This window comes from Spea bombifrons, chromosome 4 (assembly GCF_027358695.1).
Source record: "Spea bombifrons isolate aSpeBom1 chromosome 4, aSpeBom1.2.pri, whole genome shotgun sequence".
Lineage (NCBI taxonomy): Eukaryota > Metazoa > Chordata > Amphibia > Anura > Pelobatidae > Spea > Spea bombifrons.
The window spans coordinates 96,737,415-96,753,318 of NC_071090.1; the positions used below are offsets into that span (position 1 = coordinate 96,737,415).

At 43.5% G+C, this 15,904-nt stretch overlaps 2 protein-coding genes across 2 annotated transcripts; both read left to right on the top strand.

The window, feature by feature from the left end:
* The first annotated feature begins 3,586 nt into the window (after positions 1-3,586).
* PCNA (proliferating cell nuclear antigen) lies at positions 3,587-6,198 on the top strand. Its single transcript, XM_053465215.1, has 6 exons — positions 3,587-3,948; positions 4,644-4,741; positions 4,831-4,898; positions 5,190-5,384; positions 5,687-5,810; positions 5,909-6,198. Exons 1-6 carry the CDS (start codon positions 3,728-3,730, stop codon positions 5,986-5,988), a joined length of 786 nt encoding a protein of 261 aa, XP_053321190.1. The 5' UTR covers positions 3,587-3,727; the 3' UTR covers positions 5,989-6,198.
* Positions 6,199-7,159: 961 nt separating this feature from the next.
* Positions 7,160-15,077, top strand: TMEM230 (transmembrane protein 230). The gene is made up of 4 exons (XM_053465217.1): positions 7,160-7,316; positions 8,735-8,875; positions 12,726-12,848; positions 14,624-15,077. The coding sequence occupies exons 2-4, from the start codon at positions 8,777-8,779 to the stop codon at positions 14,762-14,764; spliced, it is 363 nt and encodes a 120-aa protein (XP_053321192.1). The 5' UTR covers positions 7,160-7,316; positions 8,735-8,776; the 3' UTR covers positions 14,765-15,077.
* The last annotated feature ends 827 nt before the right edge of the window (positions 15,078-15,904 follow it).

Genomic DNA, 15,904 nt, shown 5'->3' on the forward strand with positions numbered 1-15,904 from the left:
TATAGCCCTTAAAGGTACAATAATTTGTAAATAAATACAGCAAACAAGTTTAGTGAAATTATCCATTAAAATTATTTATTTTTTATATAGCGCCATCCTATTCCGTGGCGCTGTACAATGGGTAGACAGATTATTTCAAGTAGTCTATAACATAACAATTTCACTTACAGAACAACGGGTGAAAAGAGTCCAGTCTATTTAAACAAGACCTTCAAAATATCTCAAAATAAGTCATTGAGCTGACAATCTGGCCAATATATGTACTTTAGTGCATCTGGTAGCTGTGTTGTTCCCCTTGCATTTACCCTTCCCCCACCCCAACCATTTTCCATGCAGGAGATATTTTCGCTGCCTCCCCAGACCCATCTTACCAACCCCCCCAAACAAATGCCAGTCTTCAGCCGCTTGATGTGTGGAGCAATGTGATGAACCCCTTATGGACGGAGGACATAATATTACATCCTCTGCTTCTTTCAACTTTTCATGAGTTCTCACCGTGATTACCGCTGCAGCAGACCGACCTCAGACCCCTCCAAGCATATTTTATTTGTTTCCTGGGGCATGTAGTAATGCTTGTATGTCTTCATGTTTGCACTGGTTGCACTTGTTTTTTTTTGTTTGCGCTGTGGATGTTTCTTTTAATTGGAGAATTTATTTCAAGACTCAGCATGAATGATTTTTTAATCGCCAAAAAAGGCCATGGTGGAAAGGGATCCCCGAGAACCGTTTCCTTCTGCAGAGGGAGACATGGTAGACCTTAGCCCCAATGATGTTTTAGTGGTCCTCCCCCTTGTAATAAAGGAATGAAAATCCGGATCTCCCGCAGGCTTTCTGCTCTTTCCAAAGGACCTTCTCGTTCTTCATCTAATATCTTTATAGGAGGGCATCCAACAGCAGGGGTTATGGCTCCATCCTTCCTACCATAAGCTGCTCCAGCCCTTTTTGTTTAAACAAATGATTATGCATATAGGTGTGTGTACAGCACTCCGTACATCTCCATGGCACCTGCTGGCTGTAGAGAAATATTATAATTGGCATTTTAATGGGAAGGTGGTAGGGTAGAAGGCACTGCTTATTCACTGTATTTTTATTTTTGGCAGGGGCCACTCAGAACAAGAGTGCAGATCCTTTATTCCTGTTTTTTCTTTGTTGCTTGGGCAGTTAGTCCTGCGTCCTTCCAAAGACTCCGGTCAGTAAAAAGAAACGGGTCTGTGGGGTCTTCCAAAAGACCCCATCGCTGCCGCTATGATAAAAAGAGAAGGGTTGCTCAATCTGCCGCTCCTTCCAAAGGCCCCCTATCGTCGTCTTTTATTTTTGGTGCATAAGGCTTTGGATTCTACGAAGGACCCCTTCTTTCCCTTATGTTTTTGAGTGTGTAGTCAGCCATGTATTTATCTTCTGTGCTGCCATAGGCCTGATCCTGGCACCTCCAACTGCCCCCTCCCCAGACGCTGTCCGTACCGCTGCGCTCTGCCTGCTGAGCGAGCTGTGCGCCTGTGAACAGCGTGCTGTGGAGGCTGTGCCAACATGGAACTGTCCACCATTGTTTTGGCGAGATTGGACATCTCTCTTGTAACCAGTTCATGCGGCATGGAGCTTTCTCGTCCATGAGAGCCATCTGCTGCCCTAGAATGTTTCACTGGGTTGGTAGAAAGGGTGCCAAACCCCCAGAGCTTTGCGAAAGCACATCCATTTAGCCTAAACATAAGTCCCAATGTCCCCAAACACTCAATATTTAAGGACTACCAGGTCCATATTTCAGAGGGCTCTGCACCACATGTGCCCTCTCATCATAGCTGAGAATTTACTCTGGACCTCCAGCCTCCTAGTTTTATACCCTGAAACTCCCACGTGGGGATTCCATACATGGGACAGTGCATGCACCGGTGGTATACATAGGAAACCTCTGGGTTTGAAGGCCTACACCCCCAGGGCACTGGGTCCCTATGCCTTCGACAGAGCCATTCACCCACAAGAGGGACAGAAAAAGACATTTCTCCCCATCTCCTTCCTCTTTATCTCATCTCTCCCTTGTCTCTCTATCCTCTTCTTCTTCCCTTATTCATTATCTTGCTCCCTGTTCCCCAGCTCCCCTTTTTCTCTCCCGTATTTCTCTTTTTCCATTTATCTTGCCATTCCTGTGGTGGAAGTGCAAGGTCTATACATACAGAACTCTGTTTCAGTGCTCAGCGACAAAAGCAGGCACACTTCCCGAGGGAGCAGTGAAAGAGGTCGATATAAACCCTTTATTTTGGGTCAGTTAAAGGGAGAGCCACGATCTCCCAACTGGCACTGCTCCTCCAGCGTCTGGAGAAAGGTGGCGGGGTGATGGACACCTTGCCAACCCCTGATTGCTGCCCCTTTCAAAGTGCATCATGGGTCCCATGGACCCACTGAGACCCATGTAAGGGCTGGCTCTATTTGGACCCGTCAGGAATGACTGGGCCTGGTGCAACTGCATGTTGAGACGGCCCTGTTTGCTAGGTGTATATATATATATATACACACAGTGTATATACACATACATACATACATACAAAGAAAGAGGGAGATAAATGATTATAAATAACCGTGTTCCTTGTGGTAAAACAGAACCAAATTCAGCATGACTGGGATAAACAGAGACAAAGCGACACAACACCTGAAGAAGAGCCCTCTGAGGTTACATAGGTATACAGCGGGTAGAACTTCCGTAAAGAATTAAGAATTATCTACCTTTAATAGCCCACGCGGAGATCCTATGTAGTTATTCATCAAATGTGTTAACCAAATGGCTCTAATAGCAGTCCTCATGGAAACCTTTATTAGGGACAGGTGTCCGAAGGAGAGAAGAGAACAAATCATTTAAAAGACTGTTTAATAAATCATCTTTAAAACAATAGTATCGCTCGCCGGTTACGTGAATATGTTGGTCACTGGAACCGGGAAGTCTCGATTATCAGGGAAAGCCCATAATAAGTTGCGTTCTTGTATACAGTATACATGCATTTTGTGTTTATTGTACATGTTCTAGTGTTTTGTAGCACAAACCTAATTTTATACACAAAGTGAAATATTCTTGCCAGCTTTAAAAAAATATTAATTGTACTACAATATCCCCTCATTCCCCAACTGCAATAGGAAGGCGTCTGATCCACACTGCGCCACCCTGAAAATCTGCCCCTTCACCCCGTGAGTTCCCGGGTATGGTAATAATTACTGCCCCTTGAAAAGGAAAACGATGCCACCACAGTTGTGCAGTTTTGTATTCTTTCTGCCTAATAGGATCCTCAGTTCAGTGGCTATCAAACCCTTACAATAATCGTTGCTTTTATCCAGCATTTAACATAAGGAATTGATATGAGGGAGAGTCTGTCAGATTACTACTGACTAGACTGAGACGCCAAAACTTCACAAAAACTCGACTATAAACAAAAGCAGCATTTCCACACGGACAAAAATAACAGAGACGACCTCCTTCTCCACAGAGAGCGAACGAGGCGGGAGACTAATTTGGCGCCAATCCCTTTCAAAATCGTGACGTCACCAGCGCGCCACGGACCGCATATAAAAACTGTGCGAGGCGGCGCAGCCGGGCTTATTTGGCGCCGTAAGAGCAGGCAGGCTTTACGCACGGAGAACAGGGAGACGAGCGGGTGGCGGGAATCTCACTAACAGACGCTTGTCTGTCGCACCTTGCACACAGCCGTTGTTTATAAAACTTGCGCAGTCACATTTTCCCGCAGCCATGTTCGAGGCTCGCCTGGTGCAGGGATCGATCCTGAAGAAGGTGCTGGAGGCACTGAAAGATCTGATCGATGAGGCCTGCTGGGACATCACGTCTAGCGGGATCAGCCTGCAGAGCATGGACTCATCCCACGTCTCCCTGGTCCAGCTCACACTCCGCTCGGACGGATTTGACACTTACCGCTGCGACCGCAACCAGTCCATCGGAGTCAAGATGAGCAGGTGGGCCTTGTGATAAAACTAAGTTGGGATTCCTTCAGACCTGAGCGGGGTTTAGACCTGGTTGCCAATGGCTGCGTTGCAGAAGGCAACTTTTGCAAGTTTTTTTCCCTGTTGGAGTTACCTTAGAAATTGTACCCGCCGCTACGCGTGTTACACTCGTTACGACTGGGCCCATATCACGGTAATAGATGACTAGGCATAAGGAGAAGGTAGTGTTAATATAGCCCGGTGATATAAGGCCCTTCACATATAGTGCCTAGTACGCTTGCATCTGCTGTATATTGTGTGTATATAACGGGCCGCGTTTCATTTCATGTAGTTGCACTACTTTGTTTCCAAATATTTGTGAGATAATTCGCTTCTCAGGCTTTTCCCGTATGTGAAGGGTTAATCACGCATGGATCTGTCAGGACTAGTCTGCGGACAGCTTTAGCGCGCGATTTTTGTGCGCGCATTAGTGACGTAAATTGAGCGCCATTTTCAACAAAGACAGCTATTTTGGCGGGAACGGATGTTTGAATGGGAGAGCTCATTTGGCGCAGAGATGTTTTTGTGAAAGTTTTAACCGTATTTAACTCCCTAAGAGCCAATGAACAAATATTTAAAACTGTATATTTGCGTAGATGCCCTTTGTCTTAAAGTAAATAGTAATACGAAATCTTTTGCTTAACTGCATCAATGTGTTTTCTTTACAGTATGTCAAAAATCTTGAAGTGTGCTGCAAGTGAGGACATAATTACCCTTAGGGCAGAAGACAATGCAGACACAGTCACGATGGTTTTTGAGTCTCCAAGTAAGTGAGCTTTTAGCATCATGTTCATGGCAGGTGATTAAGTTGTGTTTGCATATCTGTTCATTTTTTTGCTTTCCTCTGAATTTTAGATCAAGAAAAAGTTTCTGACTATGAGATGAAGCTAATGGATCTGGATGTTGAGCAGCTGGGAATCCCTGTAAGTCTCCCTGCTGTCGTAGATCTGTTAATGGCTGATATTGTGCTAATAGCCTGTTAGTGTCATTCAGCAGACCATGAACTTTTTTCAGTACATTAGTGCAGCCTCTGGGTGTTCTTAAAAGTGAATGCTCACGGACTAAACCTTTTAAGTTTTAAGCGTAACAACTAATACAGTAGTTCTGAAACTACTTTGGTGTCCGGTTTGAAACTGGTTGCTATGTACACCAACCACATTACTAGCGATAACCTTTCTGAGTTGAGATCCTGACTCTTGTTTTTGCTGTTCCAGGAGCAAGAGTACAGTTGTGTTATAAAGATGCCATCTGGGGAGTTTGCCCGCATCTGCCGAGATCTCAGTCAGATCGGTGATGCTGTTGTCATCTCCTGTGCTAAAGATGGCGTCAAGTTCTCTGCCAGCGGAGAGCTGGGGACTGGAAATGTTAAGCTGTCGCAGACCTCAAATGTGGATAAAGAGGAGGAAGCTGTAAGTATGGAGTTTGTCAATCAATATAAGGAATGAATGAAAGTATTGGAGTAGTGTGCCTAGCGCCAGACAGCTCTGATACTGAAACGTGCAACTGGCAAGTGTTTATTGAATTGTGTATTGCACCATTAACGTGTAAATATATTTGCTTTGAAGTGTAGTTTGCTGAATTAGTGTAAGCTTTTAACGTAATACATTTCGCCAATACAAGTGCCAATTAATCCCGGTGTGTTGGAGCTGTGCAGCCCAATGATAATGATTAATAACGAATACTTTTTGTGTTTTCTGGCTTTCCCTGTTAGGTCACCATAGAGATGAATGAGCCCGTCCAGCTTACATTTGCTTTGAGGTACCTGAATTTCTTCACCAAAGCGACTCCCCTGTCCCCTACAGTAACGCTCAGTATGTCAGCAGATATCCCGCTAGGTAAGTATCTAGGACAAACATGTTTTCACTATGGAAATGTAAGGTTCTGGAGTGCACAGGCTAATGAATTAATTGTTTTTATTGTATCCCATTTACAGTCGTGGAGTACAAAATCGCAGATATGGGTCATGTGAAATACTACCTGGCTCCCAAGATAGAGGACGAGGAAGCTTCTTAATCTGTTTTTATGTGAGAATGTTACCCAAAAAACGCAACAGCTCTTCTTGGTGACTGCCTCCTGGATACAGCAGCATCTTGTTACCGGCAGCAACTGCACCACTAACTGCTGGCTGGCTGTTTTCTAGGCATGTCTGTAGATATTTATGTAAATACTTTACAATCTTTGTAAAACCTGCCCTATGGAGTCAATAAATCTTTGTAAAAATGTGTTGTTGGTTTGTTTCTAACAAATGAGATCAATGTAGATTATTTATGTTAAGGAGCCAAGCAGTTGTACGGTGCTGCCAGTGTGTTTACAAGCGGAATGGGACTTGTTCACATACACACGCTCTACATACATGTCTCATTGCTGCCTTGGAATAGATTTTAGTGACCTTTCTGTATCTCTATATACATACTGGCTCATTAGCTTGTATTTAAAATGCCTTTGTCTCAATACCTCAACAAAGAGCGTGCTGCAGTAGCCTTTTGAGATTCAGCTCGTTTGCAGTAACGATCTCTGTGATGCCTGCAACCCCGTGGGTTGGTGTAACCGGCTTCTTGCACGGTACGGAGCAGCGCATGGTGTAGTGAATAAATATTGTCTTGCGGGTTTGTCTGCAGCTGCACTATGGTTACATAAACGATCTGTTTTGTACAAGCGCCCCTTTAACTTGTTTGTCACACACGGCCCCACACGTTTCACTTATGAACTAGTAGAAGCCATTTATTTATAATGTATATAGCGCCGCCAATGAACAGTGTTTACAGTACTTCTATTTAGGGGGTAAGGCAAGACTAGAATTGACAAACTGATACATTAGGTAGAGCTTGCCTTGGGTGCTTGCAGGCTAGAGGGCAGTAATGTTAGGGCCAGTTATTAGGGGTTTAGTTATTAACCCCCTGGGGTGGGCTGCCTCATGTATTTCCCTGCTTTTGGGGTTGTATTGGCTAGTAGTTTACCCATCAGCTGTCATACCATAACTATCCGGATATATTACGCGTTGTTGCGGTATTTTTCTGCATTTAGCCGTCAGGTTATAGGGTAGGGTACAGCGCAGCACCATCTCCTCCCGTATCCTGACAGCTCCAGTACGTGCGCATGAAGTCGCCGTTCTAAGCTCTAGAGACCGCATCGCGGTGATCAGCGGGACTCCTCTTGTACGAGTGTTGTGTCTCTTTTGTATAGCTCTAAGCATGTCTGACATCAGCTACCTAATTGGTCAACAAAACTGAAAAAGGGGCGAGCCGCTGTGCCCAAGCCGGAAGTTTGTGTTCAGAAAGGGAAGCGCTTCCTAATTGCGGCGAATCTTCGGGTGTTTGGAGCGACATGGCTGCGATCAGCAGGTACTGAATGTTTAATGCGTCACCAGTTACTTAAATACGTTTACTACAGTGCCGTACGGCGATTTGTTTGCGCGCCGGTCTAAAGCACGATGGTTTCCGCTGCGGAGCATGGCGGCGTTATGGAAAATATGAAACTCTTAGTAGACATGTACACAATTTCTTTCCACAAACCCCCGATTTACTCGAGTTGTCAGAGGCACAGTATAGATACTCGGCCTTTATTGAGGTATAGACTGCTGCTCAGTGTATGTGGGAAGGCATTGCATAAGGGACCAGGGGGTGACTATAAGCTCTCAAAGCAATGAGAATAGTCATCTAACAACATTTCCGGGCGCTTTAGATAGATCACTGATCTTATAGGTCCAGGGTCTACAGACACGCACTCATCCGCATGTATGCACACATCTGTGTGTACACAAACCCACGTTACACATCCGCATGCACACACAAATCGATGCACATCCGCTCCGTGTTCGTTCATCTTAAGGGATTCTCAGCAGCTGAACAGCCCTAAGGCTAGCTATATATATATATATAATATTGTGTATATATATATAATATTGTGTATAGGTTTCTGTCTGTCACCTTGTTATGTTAAATGCTAATTCTTATGTCCTGTCCCTTTGTACAGCGCTGCGGAATCTGATGGCGCTATATAAAGTGAGAAGAAGTATAATACGTTTTACCTGTGGGAATAACTCTGCATCCTGTAGTTCATAATAAACTGAGAATAGGCACGGATGCTATAATTATATCATACTGTATGTTACTTAATAAATGGTTACGCTCCGCAAGTCAAAGAAATGCTTTGGCCGCCCTGATCCGAATGTTTTCCGCATGCACGTGATTATTAACTCCTTCTTTACATTGTCTGTAAAGCCGGGTTCTTTGCTGCGTGCCACACGTAAGATTCGTATTTAAAATTGATTGAATTATCCTGATTTATATCCCTTTTCTTCCCTTCGGAGGTAACCCAAATAAACTCACTCTATTTTTAAGGCAGGAGGAAATAAATAATAAACTGGAACTTTTTGTCTGAAAATACAAATAAATCTAAAGCCTTGAAGTATAATAAGTAAACCAGCTCCCTAGTTGTGATGAATAACGAAGTATGGATCGCTTCGCAGCGGGAGCTTTAACGTTCCTCCGGATAAAATAAACTAGCTTAGCATGAAGAGCGCTCGTTAATTCCCATTTCAGGTTCGCAACAATGGAAATCTTCTCTCAGCCTGGAAAACCTGCCACGCTTTGCCACATTGATCTGCTTCCATAACATGTGTGTATTACATGGAAGATAATAAGTACAGGCACCCAATCTAGAACATAAGTATCTAGGAACCCGCTTCCGTGTTATATTTGCCTGGCTGCCACCGTTCACTCGGCGGTACGTTGACCTGCAAAGTCTACTTTCGTTCCAGGTTCTAGATCTCTCACCTCGCTGTAAGCAGACGTTCCTTGCTATGATGCCAGCACGGAGCAGTGTATCCGCTTCCATCCCAAACAGCAAAGTGAAGTACTCCAAGCTTTCCGACACAGATGAAGGTTATATTGACCTACAGGTAAGGCATGAAAACAAAACGTTAGTCTATGGATAACTCCCATGTTCAAGCATGCCGTTCCATTTAGACCAAGTATTGACGTGAAGCAAGTGTTTCATGTAATAATTTTCTCTGCAGCTTTAATGACATTAAAAGTACACTTATGTTTCCGTGGCGACAACCTAGCAGCACCTGCTTTTGGGTCACATGGTAAGAGTTTCACGCAAAAATATGAATAATACAAACTTCTGTGTAATTAAATATTTCTGGGAAGGGGTCAGAGGCTAAAAGGAATTATGTTTCTATTTATGTTACAAATGCATTCAAAGAGTAGGTGGAACAGCACCTTTAATATTGTGTGGCAAGGTTTCTGTTGCCCGCGCACTGTGTGAGGTTCCAGGTTCCTGCTCCCTCTGGGCGGGGAAAGAGTTTCCTTACACAGTTTGCAGGCGCCACAGCCGTGAGCTGCAGGCCTGCGTTAGGTGGCCATCGTGGCACCCCCTGGTGAGTGGCACCCGGTGCGGACCACCCCCTCTCGCCCCCCTTAGCTACGCTACTGAACGAAGTAGAATGCTCTCCCCGGCTGCTCTCTCTTCCTATAACTTCAGATTCAATACAGGAACTTTATTTACTATTCCACAATACAAAAAGGGGCGGCTCGATCCTCGCTTTCCTACAGAGCTCCACAACTGTTGAATGACCTCCCGCAGTCTAAAATCCTTTAAGAGATCTCTGCCAACATACCTCAATACAGAATGCACCTGTAATCGTGGCTGATTATATGTCACCTGTTTTCTTGTAACAATGCAATGTTCGTGAACCCAGGACATATTTGAAAACAAGAGAATTCTCAATGTAAAATACATAAATAAATAAATAATAAATGGTGCAGAATAGGGGAGCAAACACAAAGATATCCCACTGAGCGAGACAATGCATTTCCAAATCAGTGACAGTCAGTAATAATGAATATTGTTCACTCCATGAATAGGTGGATTACATTGCATTTATATAGTGCCAGCGGATTCCATAGTGCAGATCCCACGGATCAAGCCCTGGAGTTATCATGGTTGTTTTTCATAGATCAAAAAGTCTGAGCCGTACTGTGCATTTAATGATTAGATCAAGTTGATCATTACAGCTGGGGAAAATACATAAAGGCCCAGCACATCCTCTTATTTTGCAAAGAAGACTGGGGGTTATTACTACAACGTTAGTGAGAGAAAAGATTCACAGCATGCAGTATACATCCAGTGCCACTAGATGGCAATATACACACATAGACACACTATATGGACAAAAGTATTGGGACACCTAAACGTTACACCAACAGGGACTTTGATGACATCGCATTCTAAATACATAGACATTAATATGTAGTTGGTCCCTCCTTTGCAGGGTTTCTGTGGGAATTTTTGCCCGTTCATCCAGTAGAGTATTTGTGAGGTCAGGCACTGATGTTGGACAGGAAGGCCTGGCTCACAATGCCAAATGTGCTTGATGGGGTTGAGGTCAGGGCTCTGTGAGGACCAGTCGAGTTCTTGCAGACCAGACTCATCCATCATGTCTTTATGGACCTTGCTTTGTGTGCTGGGGCAGAGTCATGCTGGGATAGAAAAGGGCTTTCCCCAAACTGTTCCCACAAAGTTGGAAGCATAGCACTGTCCGTTTTGGTATGCTGAAGCATGAACCTTTCACTTCACTAGAAGTAAGGGGTCCAGCCCATGCAAAACAGCCCCATGGCACAACACAGTCAGGCAGGTAACGCTCTTCTGGCATCCGCCAAACCCGGACTCGCCCATCAGACTTCCAAACAGAGAAGCGTTATCTGCATCAATAATCTGGCGTCATGTACGGCGCTTCTGACCTCGGCATGGGCCAATGCCACCCTTTAGTGTCTGATGTCCGGCTAGAAAAGATGCCGCTTAGCTTTGTCAAACACCGGATTTAGTGTAAGTAAATATCACCGGGGAAACTGGAACTAAGGGACACCCATGCAAAACTTTGTATGTTTTCCTGCTAATCTGCTTCAATAAACAAAAATCTACTTAGCACATGTTGCTAGGTACCCTGATGACAATATCAACATGACACCGCAGAAAACAAAAATTGTGGAAGTTCTGCTTTTGGTGTTTCAGACTCGCTTAACCAGAAAAAATAAAATCCAATTATGCCGATATGGGCACGTCTAAAACAGCCCTGTCCTAAATTCCACGAAGTGCAAAGTTTCAAAAGCACTTTAAGAATTTTACATTTTTCATTGCTTACTCACTGGGTTCCTTCATTGGCCCTTGCCTTTGTACATAGTTTTAAACATAGCACAGGGTCGGAACATCATGAACCAGGGAGTCCCACCCGACAAACAGCTTCTGTCTGCAGTTTCAGTCTTGTTAGATCTCCGCAGTACACGATACAAACATCTGACTCACTCAGGTACAGTTGTAAAGCAAAGTATTTGCTCCTTTATACGATTGCACTCTGAGTCAGATGTAACCGATCAGTCCAAGGTTAGGCAAGCTCTTCCCAATGTAGAAACAGAGTTCCACAGCAGATTTCCATTCACCCCATTTGTTCTGGCCTGTCGTTCTTCTGTAAAAACCTCAAACCTTATTTTGTCCCTTGGTCTTGTCTTATTCTGACTAACCTTGGCCCGAGCCATCATATTGAAGTAGTCGAAACAGAAGGTTCCAAAACCATATTGGTTGGTCAAAAGACATTCCTACCGTCTTCTGATGCATATCGTAGGGTTACACAGCCATTTCTGAGAAGCTCTCTAAGATTCCTGCTGACCTAACGGAGAACGTTTGGGACTTTAGTTAATCATCCTGTGAACGGCCTTTCTGCCAAAATCCCTCATAGACCAAGATGTAAAAGCATTCAGGAAGAGTCACAAAGGGCCCTGAAACTACTACCAGATGTATCTTGCCTTAGCAAAGATTATATGCCTCCTCCACTAGAAAGACATGGAGCGAACATGAGATTTATGACGGAGCAGCAAGGTGGAAACCACGGCTCAACCAAGAAGACGACAAATACTCTTCTGCGGTTTGCCATAAAGCGCCTCCGTGGTCCTGTAAAGATGAAAGAAATTACTGTGGTTTTCATTAACTATTTCACACGGACACTTCTGGGTCACGCAGCATGAAACGGACAAGCAAGTCTACATCGGAATGGTTGAAGAATGGCGAAGTCCAGACCTAAACCCCATTGAGAATTTTGGTAGAACATAAATAAATGATAGAAGTATGAAACGTATGCATTGTTTATTCACTGCGGCATCCCTTTAATATCCTGTGTCGGTTGCACCTTTAGCTTGGAGGTAAGAAGGGAAATATATTTGAAAAGAGGGAGAAATGTTAGCACATGAGGTCATAGTCTAAAACTAGAGAATCCGGCTGAGATACGTAAGGAAGACTTACTTTACTGGGGCGGTGGAGGATGAGTGGAACAGCCTCCCTGCAGATGTGGTAGATGCTAATACAGTACAAGAATTTAAGCATGCATCAGAAAGGCATTAGTTCATTCCGTACATACAAGTTTTTTTTTATATACCATAAATGTCTTTGTTTCAGTGTTTATTGTTTTGACGCGACTGTAAATCTGGTAAGGGCATCAAGTCACAGATTCCCAAACAAATTTAATAACATCACCGTTTTGTTTTCAATTGTAAAATTAAACGGATTGAGATTTTGTGTAATGTTCATATTGTGTGATTTCAGATGGAACTTCTATTTTATTAAAATTCTTGGTATTAGTCAATAAAGCTGTAAATATTATTGGCTGTTTTGTAAAATATGTACTGCTATATTACAATATATATATATATTTTTACTGGCCAATAAACCGGGTTTTATTGCTTGTTTTCGTGCAGTTTAAGAGAAGTCCTCCAAAAATCCCATACAAAGCCATTGCTCTAGCGACTGTCCTGTTTATGATCGGAACGCTTCTTATCGTGATTGGGGCTCTCCTCCTGGCTGGATATATTAGCAAAGGGGTAAGATCATTCATCTTCACCAATATGGTTTGGGGCATCCATTCTTAGTTTTCCATTATTCCAAGTCTAACTTACAGTATTATTTGGACAGTAAGCTCTGTGGGCCAGGAACCGATTTTTCATACCTATTCTACCCCAATCAGTTCTGTAGACAGTTACTTGACAGCACTAATTGTACTTCACTTACGTTTTACTGTAAAGTGCTATATAAAATAAAAATATACACACATTATGAACAAAGAGACTTTTGCTACTTTTGTCGCCCCGGGGTACTTTTTTAAATTTATATAATAATGCATACTTCAAATTATGGAGTTTTGCAAGAAAAATAAAGTAAATCTTGCTCTACACGTTACATTTTACCTCCTCTAAAAGCAGATTCTCCTTGGGACTCTTTAGGGCATTTATTGAGATGCTGTAATACTTGTGTAGTGTACACTGACTTCCTTCTGCATATCCAGTTTGCATTGTTGATTGTTTTTATCACTGGTATACTGACTGGTTCACGTTTAATGGGTCCGGGAGAGCGACTGGTTCACGTTTGATGGGTCCGGGAGAGCGACTGGTTCACGTTTGATGAGTCTGGGAGAGCGACTGGTTCACGTTTGATGAGTCTGGGAGAGCGACTGGTTCACGTTTGATGGGTCTGGGAGAGTGACTGGTTCACGTTTGATGGGTCTGGGAGAGTGACTGGTTCACGTTTGAGTCTGGGAGAGTGACTGGTTCACGTTTGATGGGTCTGGGAGAGTGACTGGTTCACGTTTGATGGGTCTGGGATAGTGACTGGTTCACGTTTGATGGGTCTGGGAGAGTGACTGGTTCACGTTTGATGGGTCTGGGATAGTGACTGGTTCACGTTTGATGGGTCCGGGAGAGTGACTGGTTCACGTTTGATGGGTCTGGGAGAGTGACTGGTTCACGTCTGATGGGTCCGGGAGAGCGACTGGTTCACGTTTGATGAGTCTGGGAGAGCGACTGGTTCACGTTTGATGGGTCTGGGAGAGCGACTGGTTCACGTTTGATGGGTCTGGGAGAGTGACTGGTTCACGTTTGATGGGTATGGGAGAGTGACTGGTTCATGTTTGATGAGTCTGGGAGAGTGACTGGTTCACGTTTGATGGGTCTGGGATAGTGACTGGTTCACGTCTGATGGGTCTGGGATAGTGACTGGTTCACGTTTGAGTCTGGGAGAGTGACTGGTTCACGTCTGATGGGTCTGGGAGAGTGACTGGTTCACGTTTGAGTCTGGGAGAGTGACTGGTTCACGTTTGATGGGTCTGGGATAGTGACTGGTTCACATTTGATGGGTCTGGGATAGTGACTGGTTCACGTTTGATGGGTCTGGGATAGTGACTGGTTCACGTTTGATGGGTCTGGGATAGTGACTGGTTCACATTTGATGGGTCTGGGATAGTGACTGGTTGACGTTTGAGTCTGGGAGAGTGACTGGTTCACGTTTGATGGGTCTTTGATGAATCCGGGAGAGCGACTGGTTCACGTTTGATGGGTCCGGGAGAGCGACTGGTTCACGTTTGATGAGTCTGGGAGAGCGACTGGTTCACGTTTGATGGGTCTGGGAGAGTGACTGGTTCACGTTTGATGGGTGCGGGAGAGTGACTGGTTCACGTTTGTTGGGTCTGGGAGAGTGACTGGTTCACGTTTGATGGGTGCGGGAGAGTGACTGGTTCAGGTTTGGGTCTGGGAGAGTGACTGGTTCACGTCTGATGGGTCTGGGATAGTGATGACATAGTATTGTGTATTTTCTATTGCTTCAGGGGAACGAGAGAGCGATTCCAATTCTGATTATCGGCATACTGGTCTTCCTGCCTGGTTTTTACCATCTTCGCATTGCGTACTATGCTTCCAAGGGGTACAGAGGATATTCGTACGATGACATACCGGATTTTGATGACTGAGATTATTTTCCAGAATCTTTGGAGAAATACTAAAGCCATTTACTGCGCTTAAGGACGTCGGATTGGAACAGACCTAGTGAAGAAGAGACACACAGAGTATGTTTATTTAGGCATTGGTAGAGTCAAGCGGACTTCAGAATGTTATTGCAGCCTCTCCGTTCTAGGTACACCCTGCACAATAATGCTTCCTATGTTTTTGTGCGGCCCTATCTGCGGGTACTTTCTTGTTAATTTACAGAAAATGTAATTCGTCTGTAATTCCGAAATGTTACCGATCCGAGTAAACCTCTCAGATAACGAATTGAACAAAAAAGCATGGATTTGTGCTGTATAAATAATTTCATTTGCTTCTTCTGATTATGTCAAATTCACAATAATTTGACTAAGGAAAGGAAAAAAAATGTTCTGCATTTAGATTATGAAGCTGAACTGACAATAAAAGGATGCCAAAAATAATATCTACCTAAAGTTATACTGAAGCAAGCATTCTTCTCATTTTTTAATGAATAAATGTTTATCATGGACGTTTTATATTTGGGAATCTGTTAAACTTTAAACATAAGCTGTCTAGGATGACATTTCATTTTGTATAGGGGCAGTTTACAGAAATGACATGTTTCCTGGCTCTCGGAATAAAGTTCTCCCTGGCTATAAAATTCTTATTGGTGTTTTTTTCATCGTAACCAGTTCTAATCTTTATGATTTTTTTTTTTACTTGTTTGCTCTATGATAGACGTCTTTAATTAGACGGAATCTACAGAGCTTAAATGTTGCAACATAGATTTTAAAGAAAAGGGAAGAAAATGTGAAAACATTTCGACAAGAACCAAGCTTTCTGAATTTGTGTAGGAGATATCGGATCCTCTAATTTCATCTTTAATAGATAGCAATACTATAGTATGTATACGTAACAATTGAGTTATTGCTTTAATATATAGTTTTAATTCTCTTCTTTCTTTTCCTCCAGCACCGAGAGCTAGAAGTCATCAAAGGGATGGTACTGTAAGAGTTAATGAGGCTTGCATATGTCCATTATGTAGGGGCATATGACTAGTTAATTATTTCTGATGTGAGCAGGCAATCCGATAAAGTGACAGAAAGGCAAGCAGGGTGCTGGGTTGTGTAGCCCGAGGCATTAGT